The sequence below is a fragment of the Acomys russatus genome, chromosome 29 (genome assembly GCF_903995435.1).
Source record: "Acomys russatus chromosome 29, mAcoRus1.1, whole genome shotgun sequence".
NCBI lineage: Eukaryota > Metazoa > Chordata > Mammalia > Rodentia > Muridae > Acomys > Acomys russatus.
The window spans coordinates 14,320,710-14,339,479 of NC_067165.1; the positions used below are offsets into that span (position 1 = coordinate 14,320,710).

The 18,770-nt window shown below is 48.2% G+C and overlaps 1 protein-coding gene across 1 annotated transcript; it reads right to left on the reverse strand.

Annotated features, from left to right (window-relative positions):
* Window positions 1-2,532: 2,532 nt before the first annotated feature.
* Window positions 2,533-18,048, reverse strand: Mpl (MPL proto-oncogene, thrombopoietin receptor). The gene is made up of 12 exons (XM_051171308.1): window positions 17,970-18,048; window positions 17,686-17,818; window positions 17,231-17,409; window positions 16,354-16,652; window positions 15,672-15,834; window positions 15,248-15,374; window positions 9,612-9,796; window positions 9,215-9,357; window positions 6,659-6,818; window positions 6,323-6,419; window positions 3,308-3,395; window positions 2,533-2,941 (listed from the first exon to the last, which is right to left on the reverse strand). The coding sequence occupies exons 1-12, from the start codon at window positions 18,046-18,048 to the stop codon at window positions 2,690-2,692; spliced, it is 1,905 nt and encodes a 634-aa protein (XP_051027265.1). The 3' UTR covers window positions 2,533-2,689.
* Window positions 18,049-18,770: the final 722 nt, after the last annotated feature.

Here is an 18,770-nt window from a genome sequence, read left to right on the forward strand (position 1 = left end):
ATTTCTGAGTTGAGGCCAGCCTGGTCTACAAGAAGAGATCCAGGACAGCCAAGGTCACACAGAGAAACCCTGTATCAAATAGATAGCTTAAAAATGAATGAATGAATGAATAAATAAATAATAAATAAGCAAGCTTGCGGAATGCAAGCCTAACTGGAGTCTACTAGCTCAGCTGTGAGCCCAGCCTCCGAGCTCCTATTTTAGTGTGATAGAACTGCCATAACAAAGTACCACACACTGGGGGTCTTAGAGGACAGATACTTAGATGCTGTACAGTTCTGAGGCTAGAAGTGCCAGACCAAAATGTTGGCAGGGACAGTCCTTTTGGAGGACTCTAGAGGAAGAATCTATTCCATGCACCCCCTGGCTTCTGGTAGTTTGATGGTATTTCTTGGATTCCTTGCCATCTTCACTTGACTTTTTCCTTCCACCATCTATGCCTAAAATTAATTTTTTCCCTAAGAGTACCAGTCATACTGACTCATTTAAACTAATTTTGTATTAGCCCTGTTGTTGTTGTTTTGTTTTTGTGTGTGTGTGTGTTTGTGTTTGTGTGTGTGTGTTTTAAGGTCACATTTGAGGCACTTAGGTTTCAGACTTCGCTATCTGGATTTTGGAGGTGAGGGACATGATTTAACAATATCCCCCCTGTGGTAGTTTGAATAGCTTTGGGCCCAAAGACTCATGTGTTTGAACCCTTTGCCATAGGGACTGGCACTATTAGGTGTGGCCTTGTTAAAGAACGTGTGTCGCGTGAGGGTGGGCTTTGAGGTCTCCTATGCTCAAGCTATGCTCGGTGTGGCACACAGTCTCCTTCTGCTGCCTGCGGATCCAGATGCAGAACTCTCAGCTCTTTCTCCAGCGCCATGTCTGCCTGCACATCGCCATGCTACTTGCCATGAGGATAATAGACTAAACCTCTGAAACTGTAAACCAGCCCCAATTAAATGCTTTCCTTTGTAAAAGTTGCTCTGGGGACTGGAGAGATGGGTCAATGGTTAAGAACACTGGCTGCTCTTCCAGAGGACCTAGGTTCAATCCTCAGCATCCACATGACTCATAACTCCAGGGGATCTGATGGTCTCACACCAATGCACATGAAATTAAATTATTTTTAAAAAGTTGCCCTGGTCATGGTGTCTTTTCACAGTAATAAAATCCTAAGAACTTCATAGAACCTAAGCAGAAACCACAGCTCTAGGGAATTCTCTGGGACAGACCCTGTGAATCACCCTGTACCTCAGGTATAGTCACAATTCATTCCCCTGCCACTTAAAAATCTCTATTCCAAGAGACTCAAAACTAAGCATTTGAACTATATATTCCTCTGCTCCCTCCTACAAAAGGCGGAACTGTCTTCTCTTTCCCTCCAGGACTGCTGGCTCTTCCTTACTCTTGATGCCTAAGATTGGTGCCCATTTTGTTAGTAGTTCTTTGGTGGCTCTTCAAAATCTCACCTTCACCTCTGTCAGTGTGCCCTGTACCAAGCTTGTCAAGCTGCCCAGATTGTGCCATCTACGTCTGCCAAGACCCTGACTAAGAAAGTGACAAACATGGTAACACTTGATTGACAATTTGCCTGGCTTAGAGGAATCCATAACTTGAGTGGTTGGAGTTTATTTACCATTACATACGAGTGGGTTGAAGTATGAACTTGGCATGGAATTAAGACAACATCATTCAGAAAGATTTCACTTATTTGGACAATATTTATTGAAAGTCTTCTACCTCTCATGCACCAAGTAGTAGTCAAAGTGCTGGGGGAAAGGGCATGTCCTAACCCTTGACCTCTCAGCTCACCATCCAGTAGCAAAAACCACACATGTAAAAAGTCACACAAAGCATCATGGACACTGTAGAAGTCTAGGCTGGAGATAGGAACTTTCTAATGGGCATCATAAAGTAAAGGCCAGAATAGGAAAAGAAGAAATAATTAGGTCACTAGTTGAGGTACACTAAGCATTTACAAACTCTCAATTGTTTCCACAGCTCTGTGGGCTATTTGCCCACGTTTGCACAGCTAGAAGGTGTGAAGGACAGGACCAGAACCTGGCTGTAGCTCCAGAGTTGGTTCTTCTGCTGGTATGCTCAGAGAGAGAGAGAGAGAGAGAGAGAGAGAGAGAGAGAGAGAGAGAGAGAGAGAAAACCAAGAAGGAAGGCAATGCCGTGAGAGCCAGGATGAAGGAAAATGCTGAGAGTGAATAAATAGATGATGAATCTCACATAATTAGACAGATCTCACATAATTATAAGGCTTGAAGTGAACTTGGTTGCGCAGTTTCATTAGCAGCATGATAGTAGGGGAATTCACTGACATACTCTTAAAGACAATGGGAGGTAGGGAAGTAGAGATCCCCCAACACACACACACACACACACACACACACACACACACACACACACACACACACACAAGTTTGGCACTCAAAAGGAACTACAGGGGATGGCACCTTCAGTTCCAGAAGGCAGATCCCTGTGAGTTTAAGGCCAGCCTTTTCTACATAGCAAGTTATTGGCCATAGGGCCAGAGGAGCCTATTCCAGTGGCTGTGGAGGAAGGGCTCTGGATTTGTGAGCAGTCATATGGAGAGATCAGTGTTAGGAAGCCCAAGGAGATGGGTAAAAAGAATGGATGGCGTTGGTGTTAAAGACGGATAAGGTAATATGCAGTAAGTGGGGGGGGTCTGCCTTCAGGGCTGCTGCCAATAGCTGAGTGGTAGGTAGGAGTGGTTGGCGATGTGTGTAGTGCAGCAGGTGCCCTGCTCAGCCACAGGTGGACATACAGACAGGGGCACGGTCCTCAGGCAAGGTTGCAGTCCTCGGTAGTCCATCTGAGGCTGGGGGAGACACAGGGGCAAAGGCGTCCTCTCTGAGGGTTTAGGGAGGATTTCCAAGAGGCTGGGTTCCACTTCTTCGCTGCTGTCAGTAACTGTGGCCTTAGGCTGAGAGGGATGAGCAGAAGGAGCTAGATTAGCCAGGCATGGCTCAGGCCTTTAATGCCAGCACTTGGGAGGCAGAGACAGGCAGATCTCTGTGAGTTCAAGGCCAGCCTGGTCTACAAAGCGAGTCCAGGATAGGCAGAGCTACACAGAGAAACCCTGTCTCAAAACAAAACAACAAAAATGCGGCAAAACAAAAAGTTAAGTTAGAGCAGATCTTAGAGTATGGGGTAGCTGGGTTCGATAATAAGAATTAGGCTCAGGAGTAACACCTAGGGCTAGTCAAACAGCATGAGCAAGTTTCAGTGTGGGAACAGGAGTCGTTGGTGGTGAGGTGGCTGGAGGAGGGGAGGGTTGGGGTGTACTCACAGGATCTAGAGCTGCAGTGTTTCTAAGGTACTGGCCTAGGACCCGCTGTAGGTCTGGAAGTGAGGGCCACAAAGCATGCCTCAGTCTTCTATCAGAGAAGGAAGAGAGAGGAATCTGACTCAGGATTCAGTTAGGAGTGATGACGGGGTGGGTGGGGGGGGCAGGGAGAGGGCAAAGTCTGGCAGTAGGGGAGACACTGAGGCAGAGAAGTTTGAGGAGACATGGGCATAGTCAAGGTATGTTGGCCTTCCCTGACCACTTTGCCAAAAACGCATCCTCTTCCTTTCCCATCATGCTCCATAGTTTTTCTGGAATTTTCTTAGCAGCATATTCATTGTGCTGTTACATTAGTTTTTTGGATTTTTTGTTTTTGTCTTTGTTTTTGTTTCTGAAACAGGGTTTCTCTGTGTAACAGTCCTGGCTGTCCTGGTGTCCTGGAACTCACTTTGTAGACATAGACCAGGCTGGCCTTGAACTCATGAAGATCTACCTGCCTCTGCCTTCCGAGTGCTGAGGTTAAAGGTGTGTGCCAGCACACCCAGCTGTACGTTAGTTTGTTTTTATCCTACTCCACCAGAACACAAGCTCCATGCGTGCTTGAAGGTTTGTCTGTTTCCCCACTCCTCCACTCCCAGTGTAGAGCCCACAGTAGGTGCTTGAGAAATTACATGCATGATGGGAAAAAACCAGTGCATCTTCTTGCTGTGCTACTGTAGAGGGTTGTCAGGGAAGAGTACAAATTAAGGTGTATTGGGGAGACTTCCAATGCTTTGGCCCCAGATATCCATGTTGAAGGACTTCAGCCAAGGGTCTGACCTCTCCTGTGACCTTCTCCCCCACCACCAGAAAGGAGAAGTAGCTTTCTCACTGAGTGCAACAGTACTTCCCTCATCCCTGTCAACATTTTTTTGGGGGGGGGGCAGGTGTCAGATGTGGCTACCTTGAATATAGAGGCTCCATTCTAGTCTGCTCTTACACAAAGGTAGATTTTAAAAGTTCAAAGAAAGTCAGGTGTGATGGCAGGTGGAGCGGTGGGAGAAGAAAGTCAAGTGTGATGGCAGGTGGAGCAGGTGGGGGAAGAAAGTCAAATGTGATGGCAGGTGGAGCAGGTGGGGGGAAGAAAGTCAGGTGTGATTGCAGATGGAGCAGGGGGGAAGAAAGTCAGGTGTGATGGCAGGTGGAGCAGGTGGGGGAAGAAAGTCAGGTGTGATGGCAGGTGGAGTAGGTGGAGGAAGAAAGTCAGGTGTGATGACAGGTGGGGAAAGAAAGTCAGGTGTGATTGCAGATGGAGCAGGGGGGAAGAAAATCAGGTGTGATGGCAGATGGAGCAGGTGGGGGAAGAAAGTCAGGTGTGATGACAGGTGGGGAAAGAAAGTCAGGTGTGATTGCAGATGGAGTGGGGGGAAGAAAGTCAGGTGTGATGGCAGGTGGAGCAGGTGGGGGAAGAAAGTCAGGTGTGATTGCAGATGGAGCACGTGGAGGAAGAAAGTCAGGTGTGATGACAGGTGGGGAAAGAAAGTCAGGTGTGATTGCAGATAGAGTGGGGGGAAGAAAGTCAGGTATGATGGCAGGTGGAGCAGGTGGGGGAAGAAAGTCAGGTGTGATGACAGGTGGAGCAGGTGGGGGAAGAAAGTCAGGTGTGATGGCAGGTGGAACAGGTGGGGGAAGAAAGTCAGGTGTGATGGCAGGTGGAGCAGGTGGGGGTGGGGCGCTGAGGCTTGAGGGACTGCAATGAGATTGAGGTCACTCTGGACTATACAGTGAGTTCTAGGTCAGCCTGGGCTACCGGTAAGATTCTATCATTAAAAAAAAAAAAAAAAAGGCACATTCAAAGTGAGGTGCGGAAGCCAGGAGAGGGGCACCTGGTCCAGCCTATAACCTGAACACAGGCTTCTACACTTCTGTTTAAGTATCAACAGGTAAGCTGGGTGTGGTGGCGCATATCTTTAATCCTAGCACGCAGAAGGCAGAGGCATATGGATCATTGTGAGTTTGAGGCCAGCCTGGTCTACAAAGTAAGTTCAGGACAGCCAAGGCTAACACAGAGAGAGCCTGTCTCAAAAAACAAAACAAAGCAAAAAAAAAAGAACCAGCAGATAGTGCCAAGCACATCCACAGATGTGATGTGGATATTATCCTCAGCTTTATAATTTCTTGTTAACCCTCACGTAAGTGGATCATTCATTACAACATTTATTTAAGGGCCTTCTACTTGGCAGACACTATGCTGAGGATTTTAAAATGACTGAGCAAGGTGTGATGAGGAAAACATCAAAAGGAATAAATGCTGTGGACGTAGGACAGTGTGAGCGCTGAGTTCAACGCCCTGCACCAAATACACATACAAATGCAGGAAAACACTATGGGAACACGAAAGAACAGCCAATGAGAGGAGGCCAGGAAAGGTTAAGAGTTAGCGAAGAGAGTTAGTTATTTGAAGGCGAATGGGCAGTCAGCCCAAGAGAATAGCGGGACAACAAGGTCACGACGCGCAAAGGCGCTGAGCAGTACAACAGCTTGTGAGGCAGCTCAAGGCTTTGAGAAGGCTGAAATTTTGTAGAGACTTGTGGGTTCTATCCTGGGGAGCCACTGGAGGAGCCAGGAGAGTCATCACAGGTTCGTGTGCTTTTTAGAGACTTTTGTGAGAAAGAGGGAGAAGGAGCGTTGTTTCGGTGAGTCTGGTAGTTTGCCGGGCCAGAGAAAGAAAGCATTGTGAGATCAGTTTCCTGAGGCGGAATGACCAGACCTCAGGGCCAAGGTTGGACTGTAGCCCTGTCACTAAATGAGCAGCCAGGAGGTGGGGCCGTGAGAGGTGTCCAGAGAAAGGAAGCAGGCTAGACTGTAAGGAGAAGCTGCCACTCCCAGAGGACTGCAGGAAGCAGCTGAAGCGGTAAGGTGTGTGGGTTTGTTCCGTGGTCCAGGGAGCCGTGTCAGCAAGTGACCCTAGAACGCTTGTTGGGAGGCCACCGGCCTCACAGGGACCACGCCCCACCGCCCTCTTTGCTGGGGCGGTACCTGTAGTGCGCAGGAAACTGCCACTTCATCAGCAGCAGGCACAAGAGGGCACTGAGGCTCAGCACCAGCAGCAGAGCGGTCACCAAGGAGATCCAAGCTAGGGGACAAAAAGCGGCTGACCTTGGCCGACCCCGGGCCCCGCCCAGGGGCGTGTCGGCCCCAGCCGTGGCACCACCCTTCGCTTTCGGAGCACTCAGCACAGCTCTGCGGTTGAACTGAGGCTTGCCTGTAGCCCCGCCCACAGTATAACCACGAACAACCCCCTCCCAAGCCCTCCCCACCAACAACCCCACCCCTATCCCGCGGTAGACCAGCTTTGGCCTTGTGGGTCCTCACCAGTCTCAGAGCCGGTGGACACTCTAGCTGGGGGAGACCAGGCGCTCCAGGGGCCTTGGTAGGTGGGGCCGTTGAGCCTGGCGCGCAGCTGTAAACTGTAGCGAGCTCGGGGACGCAGTTCTAGGGTCCCTCCCCGGGCTCCGAGAGATGGCTCCAGCACCTGAGAGGAGAAGCATGGAGGGGGATATGAGACCTGGCTCGGAGGCCGGACCTCCACAAAGAGTCTTACCGGCAGATGGGAGCAGGATCGAAAGCCCTGCCTGAGGTCACGCCTAGGAACACACACCCCCGGCGCTCACACACCTGTTCATCCTGCAAACAACCCCCACTAGTCCAGCTTTGCTCATTCTCAGAGACAAGCTCTGACCCTCAGAACCACACAGACCGTACCACAAGGACTACACAGCAGAGGACGTTAGATTTGCTCTAGGTGCCGGGCCACAAGCACTATTTGAGCAAGCAGGGATACTGTTACATACTTAGCAAACATTTGAGTTGCTTAGGATATGCCAAACATTGAGCTAGGGGCTAGACACAAGGTAAGTTAAATACACGGTCATCTAAAGAAGTAGGCTGAGAATTACACAGTGCAAAGCACCAAGGAGTACAATGCGACAACGCTGCCTGGTTTCGTGTGCTAAGAGAGCAGAAGGTCAAAGAGGGAAGACTAGGAGTGTGTGTGTGGGGGGGGATGTCCAAAGCATTATTCAGATTACTCAATAAATAGACGACAGGAAAGGAAAAATAAAGGATATTTCTAGGCTCGGGTCTGGGGTAAGTGGTGGTGCCACTGATAGCTGAGAGGAGTAAGCTTTAAAAAAAAAAAAAAAAACCGTATGAGTGTACTTGATAAAGTTTAACTACGGTGAGACGAATCAATAGTGGCCAGCCTTGGCTACTATGCAGGGCAACTCTAAGGGGCATAAGGAGCTAGTGGGGTTTTGTATATGCTAATATATGTACATCTGTGTAATCGACAAACTGGCTACATGTATGGTATACACATGAAAAATTAATACTATTTTTAAGGCTCGTCTATATGATTGTACATGAGCTGTATCTAATAAAAGCAAAGCACAACTCGGGAGGAAAAATAATTTAGCTCCGGACCCATTGCTTCTGATCTGTCTGGGCATGAAGTTGTCTGCTAGCATTGTCTGGCAGGAAGCGACACATACACCTGTTAACTGAGCGTAAAAACAGTGTCTGAGCCGGGCGTGGTGGCGCACGCCTGTAATCCCAGCACTCGGGAGGCAGAGGCAGGCGGATCCCTGTGAGTCCCAGGACAGCCTGGTCTACAAAGCAAGTCCAGGACAGCCAAGGCTACACAGAGAAACCCTGTCTCAAAAAACAAAAACAAACAAACAGCAACAACAACAACCAAAAAAAAGTGTCTAATTGTGTATTGAGCACCTTTCTATATGCCAGGAACTAGGTTAGGAATTCACAATTTATTTTTTCATAGCTTCACTTATTTCATGTGTATGAGTGTTTTGTCTGTATATACATTTATGCATCAGGTGTGTGTCTGGTGCCCTCAGATCCCCTGAAACTGGAGTTATGGATGGTTGTAAGCTACCATGTGGGTGCTGAGAACTGGCCCTGGATCCTCTATAGAGCAACAGGTACTGTTAAAACTGCCAAACCATCTCTCTAGCCCCTATATTTAATTTTTATCTAACTACAAAGCAGGTAACTTTCTCTCCAATTCACCAATGAGGAGACTTTAAATTTTTTAGGTAATTTGCATATAGATTTTTTTTTTTTTAACCCCCAGACAAGGTTTCTCTATGTTATCTTGGCTGTCCTGGACTCAACTTTGTAGACCAGGCTGGCCTCGAACTCACAGCGATCCACCTGCCTCTGTCTCCTGAGTGCTGGGATTAAAGGCGTGCGCCACCATGCCCGGCTTGTATATAGTTCTTAACACTCCTCCATGTGTGGGCTAGAATGATAAAAGTGGGGTTGTTAATATTATAGTTAATGTATAGACATTAAAATCTTATGGTTGAGCCACACTCACCTAGGCAAAGCAGACATATCTAGGAGAGAGCGGTTTAGATGGTGTGCTAGCAACAACATCTCATGAAAGAGAAAAGGAGGAACCCAGGAAGAAGAAATAAAACTCAGTCAGAGAGGTAGGAAGGAGGCCACCATCCCATAAGCAAAAGGGAAGACTCCCCCCCCCCACCCCAGACAGGGTTTCTCTGTGTAGCCTTGGCTGTCCTGGACTTGCTTTTGTAGACCAGGCTGGCCTTGAACTCACAGGGATCTGCCTGCCTCCGCCTCCTGAGTGCTGGGATTAAAGGCGTGCGCCACCACACCTGGCAGGAAAGACTTTTTTATTTAATGGTTCTGGGATGGAACCCAGGACCTCTTGCATGCTAGGTGAGTGCTCTCCAGTAGGCTACACCTCCAGCACGGGGAGAGGACAGGTCAAGGGATTCAGACACCAGCTGAGTCAGATAAGCATAGATGTACAAGCCCAGCTAACTGATACAGAGACAGTGTTGGTGTGGGGAGTGCCGTGCGTGGCCTTCTGTTGTCTTACGGTACCTTCCAGTCCTCATGGCCTTCTCCCGTGTATCGGAGCTGGTAGCAGGTCTCTTGAGCTGCCCACGATGACTGATGCTGCCATTCCAGTTGCAGCCTCCCACTTGAGACCTCCCTCCAGCGCAGGCTCGGGGTGGGGAGGAGCACTAGAGGGGATTCCAACAGGGACTTCTTTAAGCCCTTCTGTGCATCAATCAGGCAACATGCCACCAGGGCCGTGAGTTAGAAATGTCAGGGTTGATGATGATAATAATTGATGGTGATGGTGATGATGACGATAATAATAAAACATGAACAAAGATGGAAAGAACATATAGTCTGTAGAGTTTAACTCCCAGCTTATCAGTTAGATACGGTGAAGGCGGGACTTATGTGGGGGATACGGAAGGAAGGTTCTTACCAGCCTGATGGATCCAGAAAGGGGAGCCCAGGTAGCTGTGAATGACACCTTGGTCTGTGGTCACCTCCACAAGGATGTGAATAATGCTGTCATTTCGTGACTTGAAGTGGCAGCGGGAGAACAGAGCCGGCTGTAATCCTGGGTCTGTTTCCTCTTCCGCGTCACACTTCTCCCAGGTGGGAGTCCTAAGAAGCAACCCGAGAGCCTCACTGAGTCAGGCTGGTCCCCGACGCAAGGATCCTGTGTCCTGCATGGATCATAACTAAACTCCTCCCTCCATGCCCTGGGCCTCTAAGGCTTTCTTCCTCTGCCTTTATGCCACGAGGGCTAGCCTCGTTCCCTTGAAGAAAGGGCAGGCATCATATGTAAAAAACAAAACAAAACAAAACGTGGTTTTATGATGAAAGCTGTTACTTTGTGTGCTAACATTAACCATCATCATCGTCGTCATCATCAATGCTAAAAGAACATAGTCTTGCATACTTTGGGCCAGCGGTGCGGGTCATCCCTACTCTAGTTCCCTTCCTATGAGAAGATGGTTTGACACTTACTTGCAGACTTTTTCCAAGATGAGAGAGACTTTATCTTTTTTAGAAGCAAACACCTGTATATTTTAAAAATTTGTTCTTATTTGGTAGCCCTGCGCAAACACCTGTATATTTTAAAAATTTGTTCTTATTTGGTAGCCCTGCTACATTGCTTCCAGAATTTGCTTCCAAGGAGACTGACCTGGTAATAATATCCAGAATATATCACGACCTATTTTGATCTTTATCATTGCCACATAAAGTGAAAACAACATTATTGCTTGCTTCGTTAAAGTTGATTCCAACTGATTTGCTTGTTACTAGCCCTCTCTCTTTTTTTTTTCCTCCCCTTAAAAAGCATGGTCTTGTTATGTAGCTCTTGCTGGCCTGGAACTTGCTATACAGACCAGGCTGGCCTTGAATTTGAGAAGCATTTGCCTCTGATTTTGGGGATTAAAGGTGCGCACCTCTACTGTGCCCACTTTTTGAGGCAGTCTCAGGTAGCTCAGGCTGGTTTCAAGATAATCCCTTGATGACTTACCATCCCTAAAATGATCGTTCTTGTATTTACATGTCCACCAGATGAAAAATAATCCTGAAGGAGTCCTGTGTCAATAGGCAAGTCTCTCTCTCTCTCTCTCTCTCTCTCTCTCTCTCTCTCTCTCTCTCTCTCACACACACACACACACACACACACACACACACACACGGTTTTCTGTGTTGTGTACGGGCTGATGGGGAGATCATAGCAGCATTTAACCCAGAGGGAGGGTCAAGGAATGCCTCCTGGCTGACACAAGTGTTTACGCTGAAGCTCAGACTATAAATAGATTAGGGGGATGGGGGCCGGAGCAACTGGCTGTTCCAGGCACACGTTGTGCAGACATAGAGGGAGCATTGTGCTTCGGGGGGAATGCTAAATGGTGCAGTATGGAGAATGGCTTTTGGACCGAGGGCCCGTTAGTAAATGGTAAACTTGACTGCAGTGGACAGCCTCTTAAATAAGCTTTTTGGGGGAGAAGGAGAGAAGGCTCCCCTGCTACCCAGCCCTGGCATGCCTGGAACTAGAGATGATCCTCCTGCCTCAGCCTCCTAACTATAAGAATTACAAGCTCAAAATTAGAAAAATTACAAATATCTTTTTTTTTTTTCAGAGCTGAGGACCGAACCCAGGGCCTTGTGCTTACTAGGCAAGCACTCTACCACTGAGCTAAATCCCCAATCCCATATATATATACGTGTATATATATATATATATATATATATATATATATATATATATGTGTGTGTGTGTGTGTGTGTGTGTGTGTGTGTGTGTGTGTGTGTGTGTGTGTGTGTATATATATATATATTTTTTTTTTTTTTTTTTTTTTTTTTTTAGACATGGTTTCTCTGTGTAGCCTTGGCTGTCCTGGACTTGCTTTGTAGACCAGGCTGGCCTCGAACCCACAGCGATCTGCCTGTCTCTGCTTCCCAAGTGCTGGGATTACAGGCGTGTGCCACCGTGCCCAGCTAATTTACAAGTATCTTAAAGAGGGATGGGACATAATTACACTGTACTTCAGAAGACTTCTCTAATTGCTGTTTGTAGAGAGGATTTGGGAGAGGAGGGAAGAAACAGAGAAACCCGTTAGGACATTGTTGGGATTTTCATGTGCAAAGTAATAAAGTGGAAAAATGGTGGGATAGAGTGAAAGAGATGAAGCATGAACTTTTCTGTTTTTGTTTTGAGACACTTTGTCACTATGTAGCCTTAGCTGGCTTGGAACTCACTGTGCCCGCCAGGCTGCCTCTGACCTGCCTGCCTCTGCTTCCAGTGCATTGGGATCAAAGGTGTGTGCCACCACTCTCAGAAAGAGGTTTGAAGAGGTAGAAAAACAAGGCTATTTCTGATTATACCTGGAGGGTATAGACAGGAGAGAAGTCCAGGGCAACCTATGTATGGAAAACTGAATTCATGGTAAAATAGAGCAAGAAAAAATTTGGATAAAAGAACTGATATGTTTGATTTTATCACCTTAAACCATGCATAGATTAGACCTCCACACTATGCAAACCTGTGCAGTCATTCAAGAGTGAGCCAATTCTTTTTGGACTGAGTTCCAAACAGTATGTAAGCAAAAACGTAAGTTAACAGACCATTTAGGATTGTGGGGGATAACTTGGTGGTACAGCATTCATCCAGCCTGTGGCTCTATCCTCAGCATCACAGAAACAAACAACGACAACAAATGAGAACAAAGCCAGGCAGAGTTAGTCCCAGCACTCAGAGGCAGAGGCAGGTGGGTTGCTGTGAGTTTGAAGCTAGCCTGTGCTATATAGCAGTTTCCAGGCCAGCCAGAGCTGTATAATGAGACCCTGTCTCAAAATGGATCAATAACATAGATAAATAAATAATTATATATCACAAAAATAATGTGATATAATTTATATTTAAATATTAAATATTGTTTATAAACCTATGTAAATGCATTGAAAAATCTCAAGAATATAGTAAAGTTGCTAAGTGATTTTTTTTCTTTTTTTCATTATTCATTCACATAGGGTTTGTTTTGTTGCCTTTTTTTTTTTTTTTTTTTTTTTTGAGATAGGGTTTCTCTGTATAGCCTTTGCTGTCCTGGAACTTGGTTTGTAGACCAGGCTAACCTCCAACTCACAGAGTTCTGCCTGCTTCTGCTTCCCCAGGGTCAAGTTTAAAGGCATGTGCTACCACCATTGAGGGGTTTTTTTTTTTCCTTATGTGTCCTTGGATATGTGTGTGCATGTATGTGTGCGAGTGTACACATAGAGGCCAGAGGCCATCCTTGGGTATCGGTCCTCAACTTCCATCTTGCTTGAGACAGGGTCTCTTGGCCTTTTTCTCTGCTTGGCATGGCAGGCTGGACCTTCCTGTCTCTCCTTCCCATCTTGATGTAGTACCACTGGGACCAGGGATGTGTTCGTCCGTCCCCAGCTTTGCGTGGCCTCTAAGGCTCTGATCCTCATGCTTGACTGGCAAGGCCTTTATCCAGGGTCGTCTCCCCAGCTCTACCCCCACCATGCTAGGTGAGGATGCATTGGTGAGTAAAAACCAATCCTGATTTTTGTCATCCTGAGTCACGAAGGATGCTTCTCAACTGGAGATTCGAGAGAGAACCTTGTGTTTTTTGGTTTTGTTTTGTTTTGTTTTGTTTTGTTGAGCAGGGTTTCTCTGTGTAGCCTTGGCTGTCCTGGACTCGTTCTGTAGACCAGGCTGGTCTTGAACTCACAGTGATCCGCCTGCCTCTGCCTCCCGAGTGCTGGGATTACAGGCGTGTGCCACCACGCCCAGGCTGAGAACCTTTTGTTTTTCTTTGCTTTGAGACTTAGTCTCATATAGCCTACTAGATTGTCCTTAAACTCAGTAGGTAGCTAAAGTTGGCCTGTGTTCCTTTGCCTCTACTTCCCTAGTCCTAGAACTATAGGTATGTCCATCCATACTTAAGGCCTCTAATTAAATAATCACATGAAGTGTAAATGTTAAATTGCATTTGAGATTAGTGAGTTACATAGTACACCAAACATGCATAAACATCCCAGCAACATGGCTGGGCTGCCAAGCTTGACAACCCAAGTCCAACCAGCATGGTGGAATAACAGAAGCAACTCCCTCAAGTTCCCTATAGCACAGTGCCCCCCCTGACTCCCGTGAAAAGCAAGACCATGTTTTTTTTTTTTTTTTTCAAGACAGTGTTTCTCTATGTAGCCCTGGCTGTCTTGGAACTCACTCTGTAGACCAGGCTGGCCCTAAACTCAGAGATCTGCTTGCTTCTGCCTCACAAGTGCTGGGATTAAAGGTGTGTACCACCATACCCGGCTCTAATTTTTTAAAAAAATGCATAATAGTGCTATTAGATCAAATAAGGAAGAGCAGAGGAGGTTTCCTTAGGTCAGAAGGATAAATAAAAGTAAAGATGAGAAAGCCAGGTCAGCAGCACATTCAAGGCAGGCAGAGCAGGAAAGGGGGTGAATGTGGGGTGACAGAGCCAGTGCTGGAAGAGAGAAATCAATGGAGTGTGACATAGATGAAGGCACAAGTCACATATAAGTCAGATGTTGCAGACCTCACAATGCTACAGCAGACTTCTTTAGGATTGGTGGAAAGTATTCAAGGATTTTTTTGTTTTGTTTTTCCTTTTTGGTTTTTTTGAGACAGGGTTTCTCTGTGTAGCCTTTGGCTGTCCTGTAGACCAGGCTGGCCTCGGACTAACAGTGATCCACATGATGGGATTAAAGGCGTGCACCACCACGCCCGGCCTAAATCAAGGACTTTAAAGTAGAAAATGTTCTGTTAGTCTCTGAACTTCTAGATCATTCCAGTTCCTATATAGAGAACTCTCTTCGCTGCACAAGTGGGAGGTAACTTTCCCCCAGCACTGGGGATTGAACCCGGGGCCTTATGCATGTCAGGCAAGCCCTTTACCAAATACTCTATCTCCCCAATCTGATAGATGGTATCTTTGGGGCAGATTCTAGGCATATTTAGTACGTAAAACCAACAACATGGTAGCAGATTGAGTTCAGAATGGGTGAAGGATCAGAGAGGCATTTTGTAAGACATCCTTGAATGGCAGGTTGAGTTTTATAAAGATTTTGCTGGAGCACAGGACATTGCAGCACCTACCTGAGTACTAGACGGTCATGACCAACAAGTTTCACAAAGATCTAGCAACGTGGGGGGTTAACATCATGGGGAATCAATTGAAGGTGGGTAGAACTACCAGGGGTGTCTGACCTTTTGATACTGTGAAAGGACCTCGTTTCATATAAAGTCCAAACTTAAGAACCAGGCAGCTGGGCTTTAAAACTGCGTGTTTTAAGTAAGTTTACAGTTTTTATGTTGGGCCACAGTCATAGCTGTCTTGGTTACATGTGGCCTTCGAGCCCTATGTTGGACATGTCTGCTAGGCTGTCTGAAAGGTCCAGATGAGGCGATGAAGTCTAATGAAACCAAGCCATTCCTGGCAGCAACAAAGAAAGGAGGAGACACTCGGGAGCACTCATCGGAGCATGAGGGGACAGCGTCTGGAGAGGACAAGCAAGGCGAGGGGAGAGGCCCCACAGCAATGCTCAGACCCAGTCAGCCGTTACCTGTCTGTGGGGCAGCAGCGTGTCCTGCTGTGCTGGAAGAAGCCTCGGGAGCTAGTGTGGTCCTGCTGCTGCCACTGGCAGGTGACCTTCTTTAGGTCCAAGGTAAAGCACTGGAGTCCGATTGCCACTGTGGTCAGAGAAGGTCATGCATTCTTACCCGGCAAAGTCCCTAAATTCTCTACACCCCCCCCCCCACTGTGGAAAATTCTCACCTATTCTTTTCCTGTAGCTGTCCTGTGCAATGACAGGTGTGAGGTCATCAGGAATCCCACCTAAGTCTCCGTGTAGGTTCTTTTTTTTTTTTTTAATCTCCTCATTCTATCACCAACCCACCTGCATAACCCACCTGCATGACCCACCTGCATGACCCACCTGCATGACCCACCTGCATGACCCACCTGCATGACCCACCTGCATGACCCACCTGCATCTCCTGGAAGGTCCACAGTCACAGGGAAGGACCAGGGTCCCCAGGAGCCACGAAAGGAGACCTGGTCAGGCTGGGTACGTAGTTGGAGCCAGTAGGACTTGCCAGCCTGGAGCCCCGAGATGAGACAGCTTCTACCTTTCACCGTCAGAGATGGAGCCTGGGGAGACAATTCCCAGAATCTGGATTTGCTTCTCGGGCAGGATAGCCCACATATCTAGGGTTCAAACCACTGTGCAAAACTCAGCTCCATGCTGGATAGATAGATATGCACATAGACCGAGGAGGGCTGTGTTGACCGGTTTCAAGTTGTGCTTAGGGAGTTTTGCAAAGTCTCAATTTGGAGGCTTGAATGCTCCAAAGTGGGAGAGACCAAAAAAAGACGTGGTGGTGAACACCTTTAATCCCCAGAACTCAGGAGGCAGAGGCAGGTGGATTGCTGTGAGTTGGGGGCCAGCCTGGTCTACAGAGCGAGTCCAGGACAGCCAAGATAACACAGAGAAACCCTGTCTCAAGAAACAAAACAAAAAACAAAACAGCAACAAAAAAAAGCTCCTGATAGCTAGTCAGACTCTACACTGACTCTTCAAAGACTAACCGAGTCCAGGGTCCCCTAAGTATGACCTTTCTTTTCCAGGGACATATTGGGGTAAGAAATAGGAGTAGAAGGTTAGGATACTTCTCCAGCTGGGGAGGTCCTCATGGGTTCATACAGTTGGGGCACGGTCGGCTGAACACATGGAGGCTGGCTGAGAACAGGGACTGGGTTCAACGTCTGCAGCGTGGGGCAGCAGGTTTCGGTGGAGTGCAGCAGCATGACTGAGGGGCCGGTGGAGTTGCTGGGGTCCATGGAGCCATAGCGGAGCTCATGACTCAGGAAATCACTGAATTCAGGAACAGAGGACTCCCAGTGGATCTGAAGTTCCCCTGGTTGGCTTCCACTCCTGGCCTTGATAGCACTGGGGGGAGCAGGCAGGCCTGAGGGCAAGACAAGGCACATCAAACTCACGGAATGCCAGACTGAAGTGCCAGAGCTGAAGGCAGAACAGAGCAACTCAGAATTCAAAAAGATGCTGGTTCTCCCCCCCACCCCCACCAGACAGGATTTCTCCCTGTAGCCTTGGCTATCCTGGACTCACTTTGTAGACCAGGCTGGCCTCGAACTCACAGAGATCTGCCTGCCTCTGCCTTCCGAGTGCTGAGATTAAAAGCGTGTGCCACCACCGCCTGACTCTAGACTCATTTCTTAAAGCGGGGACTTCTTTTCGTCTCCTTGTTGCCTGGCTCGCACCAGCCATAAGACTGTTGAGCGGGTGAGTCAATGTAGATGTTAATGAGAGGCGCAAGCTATCCTTGATGTGAAATGCTCTACGGGAGAAGTCTAGTTCTGGATGCCAAGGCTGGGAGGAATGATAACGGGGCGTGGGTCCTGAGAGACCTCTGGGAATCCGATAGAGAAGAATGCCCACGTTGTCCTGAAAGACTACAGGCAAGCCTGACTCTGGAAGCTGGAGCAGGCAGCAGACGGAGAGGCAGTGTGACAGGGACAGCCTTACCCACGCTATCCACAAACAGCACCCGCTGCGTCAGAGTCTGGTTGAGGAATACATTCTTCACCCAGAGGTGCAGCGGGAAGAAGAGGCGAACTTCATCCTGGGCTGGAAACCGGCACACATAGCGGGTCCCAAAGGTGGGCACCCTCTGGGAATGCAGGGGGCAGGCACGAGGTTTCTCTCTGTTGGCACAGGGAGAAATTCTACCTACACAGTCATCGTGCTCGGCCCTGAGGACCCAGGTGGAACCCAGACCCAATTTCTGTCTTCATCGTCGTCTCTTTCTGCTCGCTGGCTTGAGGTAGGGCCTTGAGCCGAGCCATTTAGAGAGTGGTTTTTGTATTGGGCATGCATTTGGATAGGGGCTCTGATAGGGCCAAAGACAGGAAAGCTAAGAGTGTGACTCAGCTATATATAGGCACAGATAAATGAGGGTTAGGGCACAGTCCAGAACCTACCCTGGGTAGGCATACAGCAGCTGGTATATTTCACTGGGCGCTGCCTCTTCCTCATCCCAGAAGCAAGTGAGGTCCTCAAATGTCTGGGAGAAACAGTGCAGGGGCTCTGTGCCCAAGGCCAGCAAGAAGACATCTGAGAAACAGTTGGTGAGTTGGGCTCTAGGTTCTCCCAGTCATGTTTATGGCTTAAGAGTAGGGGACCAGTGGGAGTCTCTGACCCTATATCCCCTCCCAGGCCTCCCTTGGCCTGGGCAGAGGTAACACCCACCCTCCACCCACCTCACCTTGGCTGGTGACTTGTGCCTGGTTTGGAGGGGCCAAGAGTAGGCAGGAGGTGACCATGAAGAGGACCCAAGAGGGCATCTTCTCCGGCACTGTGTGCCTGCCCTAGCCCATCCTCCCTTCAGGAAGCTGGGCCCCAATCCCCTCCCGGGCCAGCCCCTCAGGTTCCTGTCAGATACAGCCCCACGTCCTGTCCCTGTCTCTGCCCCTCTGGGGCCCATCCAGACCACACTGGGGCAAGGGGGCCAGAGAAGGGGGAGTGGGCAGGAGGGTGAGAGGAATTCAAAGGGGAAGACATGAGCCTTTTTTTGCTAGGGACATAGTGGTATGTATTTGCCTGTGAATGAAGAGGAGTCACCCTGTGGGTGCTTAAACTACTGTGGAAGAGCATATGGCCACCAGAACAGGGTTAACTGAACCGTGCTACATGTGTTGACTCAACATCCATACAGGAGTCTTATTTCCATTGGGAAGATGAGAAAGATGCAGGGAGGTTAAAATGTCGCTCAAGTCACATCCCCAGTAAGATGGAAGGCACAGGAGATCAGACTTCAGAACTGGAGGGCTCAACGGTCATGCCACACTCCTGGGATGATCTGCTATGAAATGCTTGTCTGCCTCACAAATGTGCCTGATGGTGGCACCCTGTCCATCATAGGTGGTGTTCTCAGTAACCTTAGTGTGTGCTCGCTCCATAGACTGAGGTGACAGAGATACTGGGAATGCTTTAAGAATGTAGAATCCCAGGCCCTTCCCAGACCTTATTCACACAAACCATTTACCAAAATCCCCAGGTGAGTCAG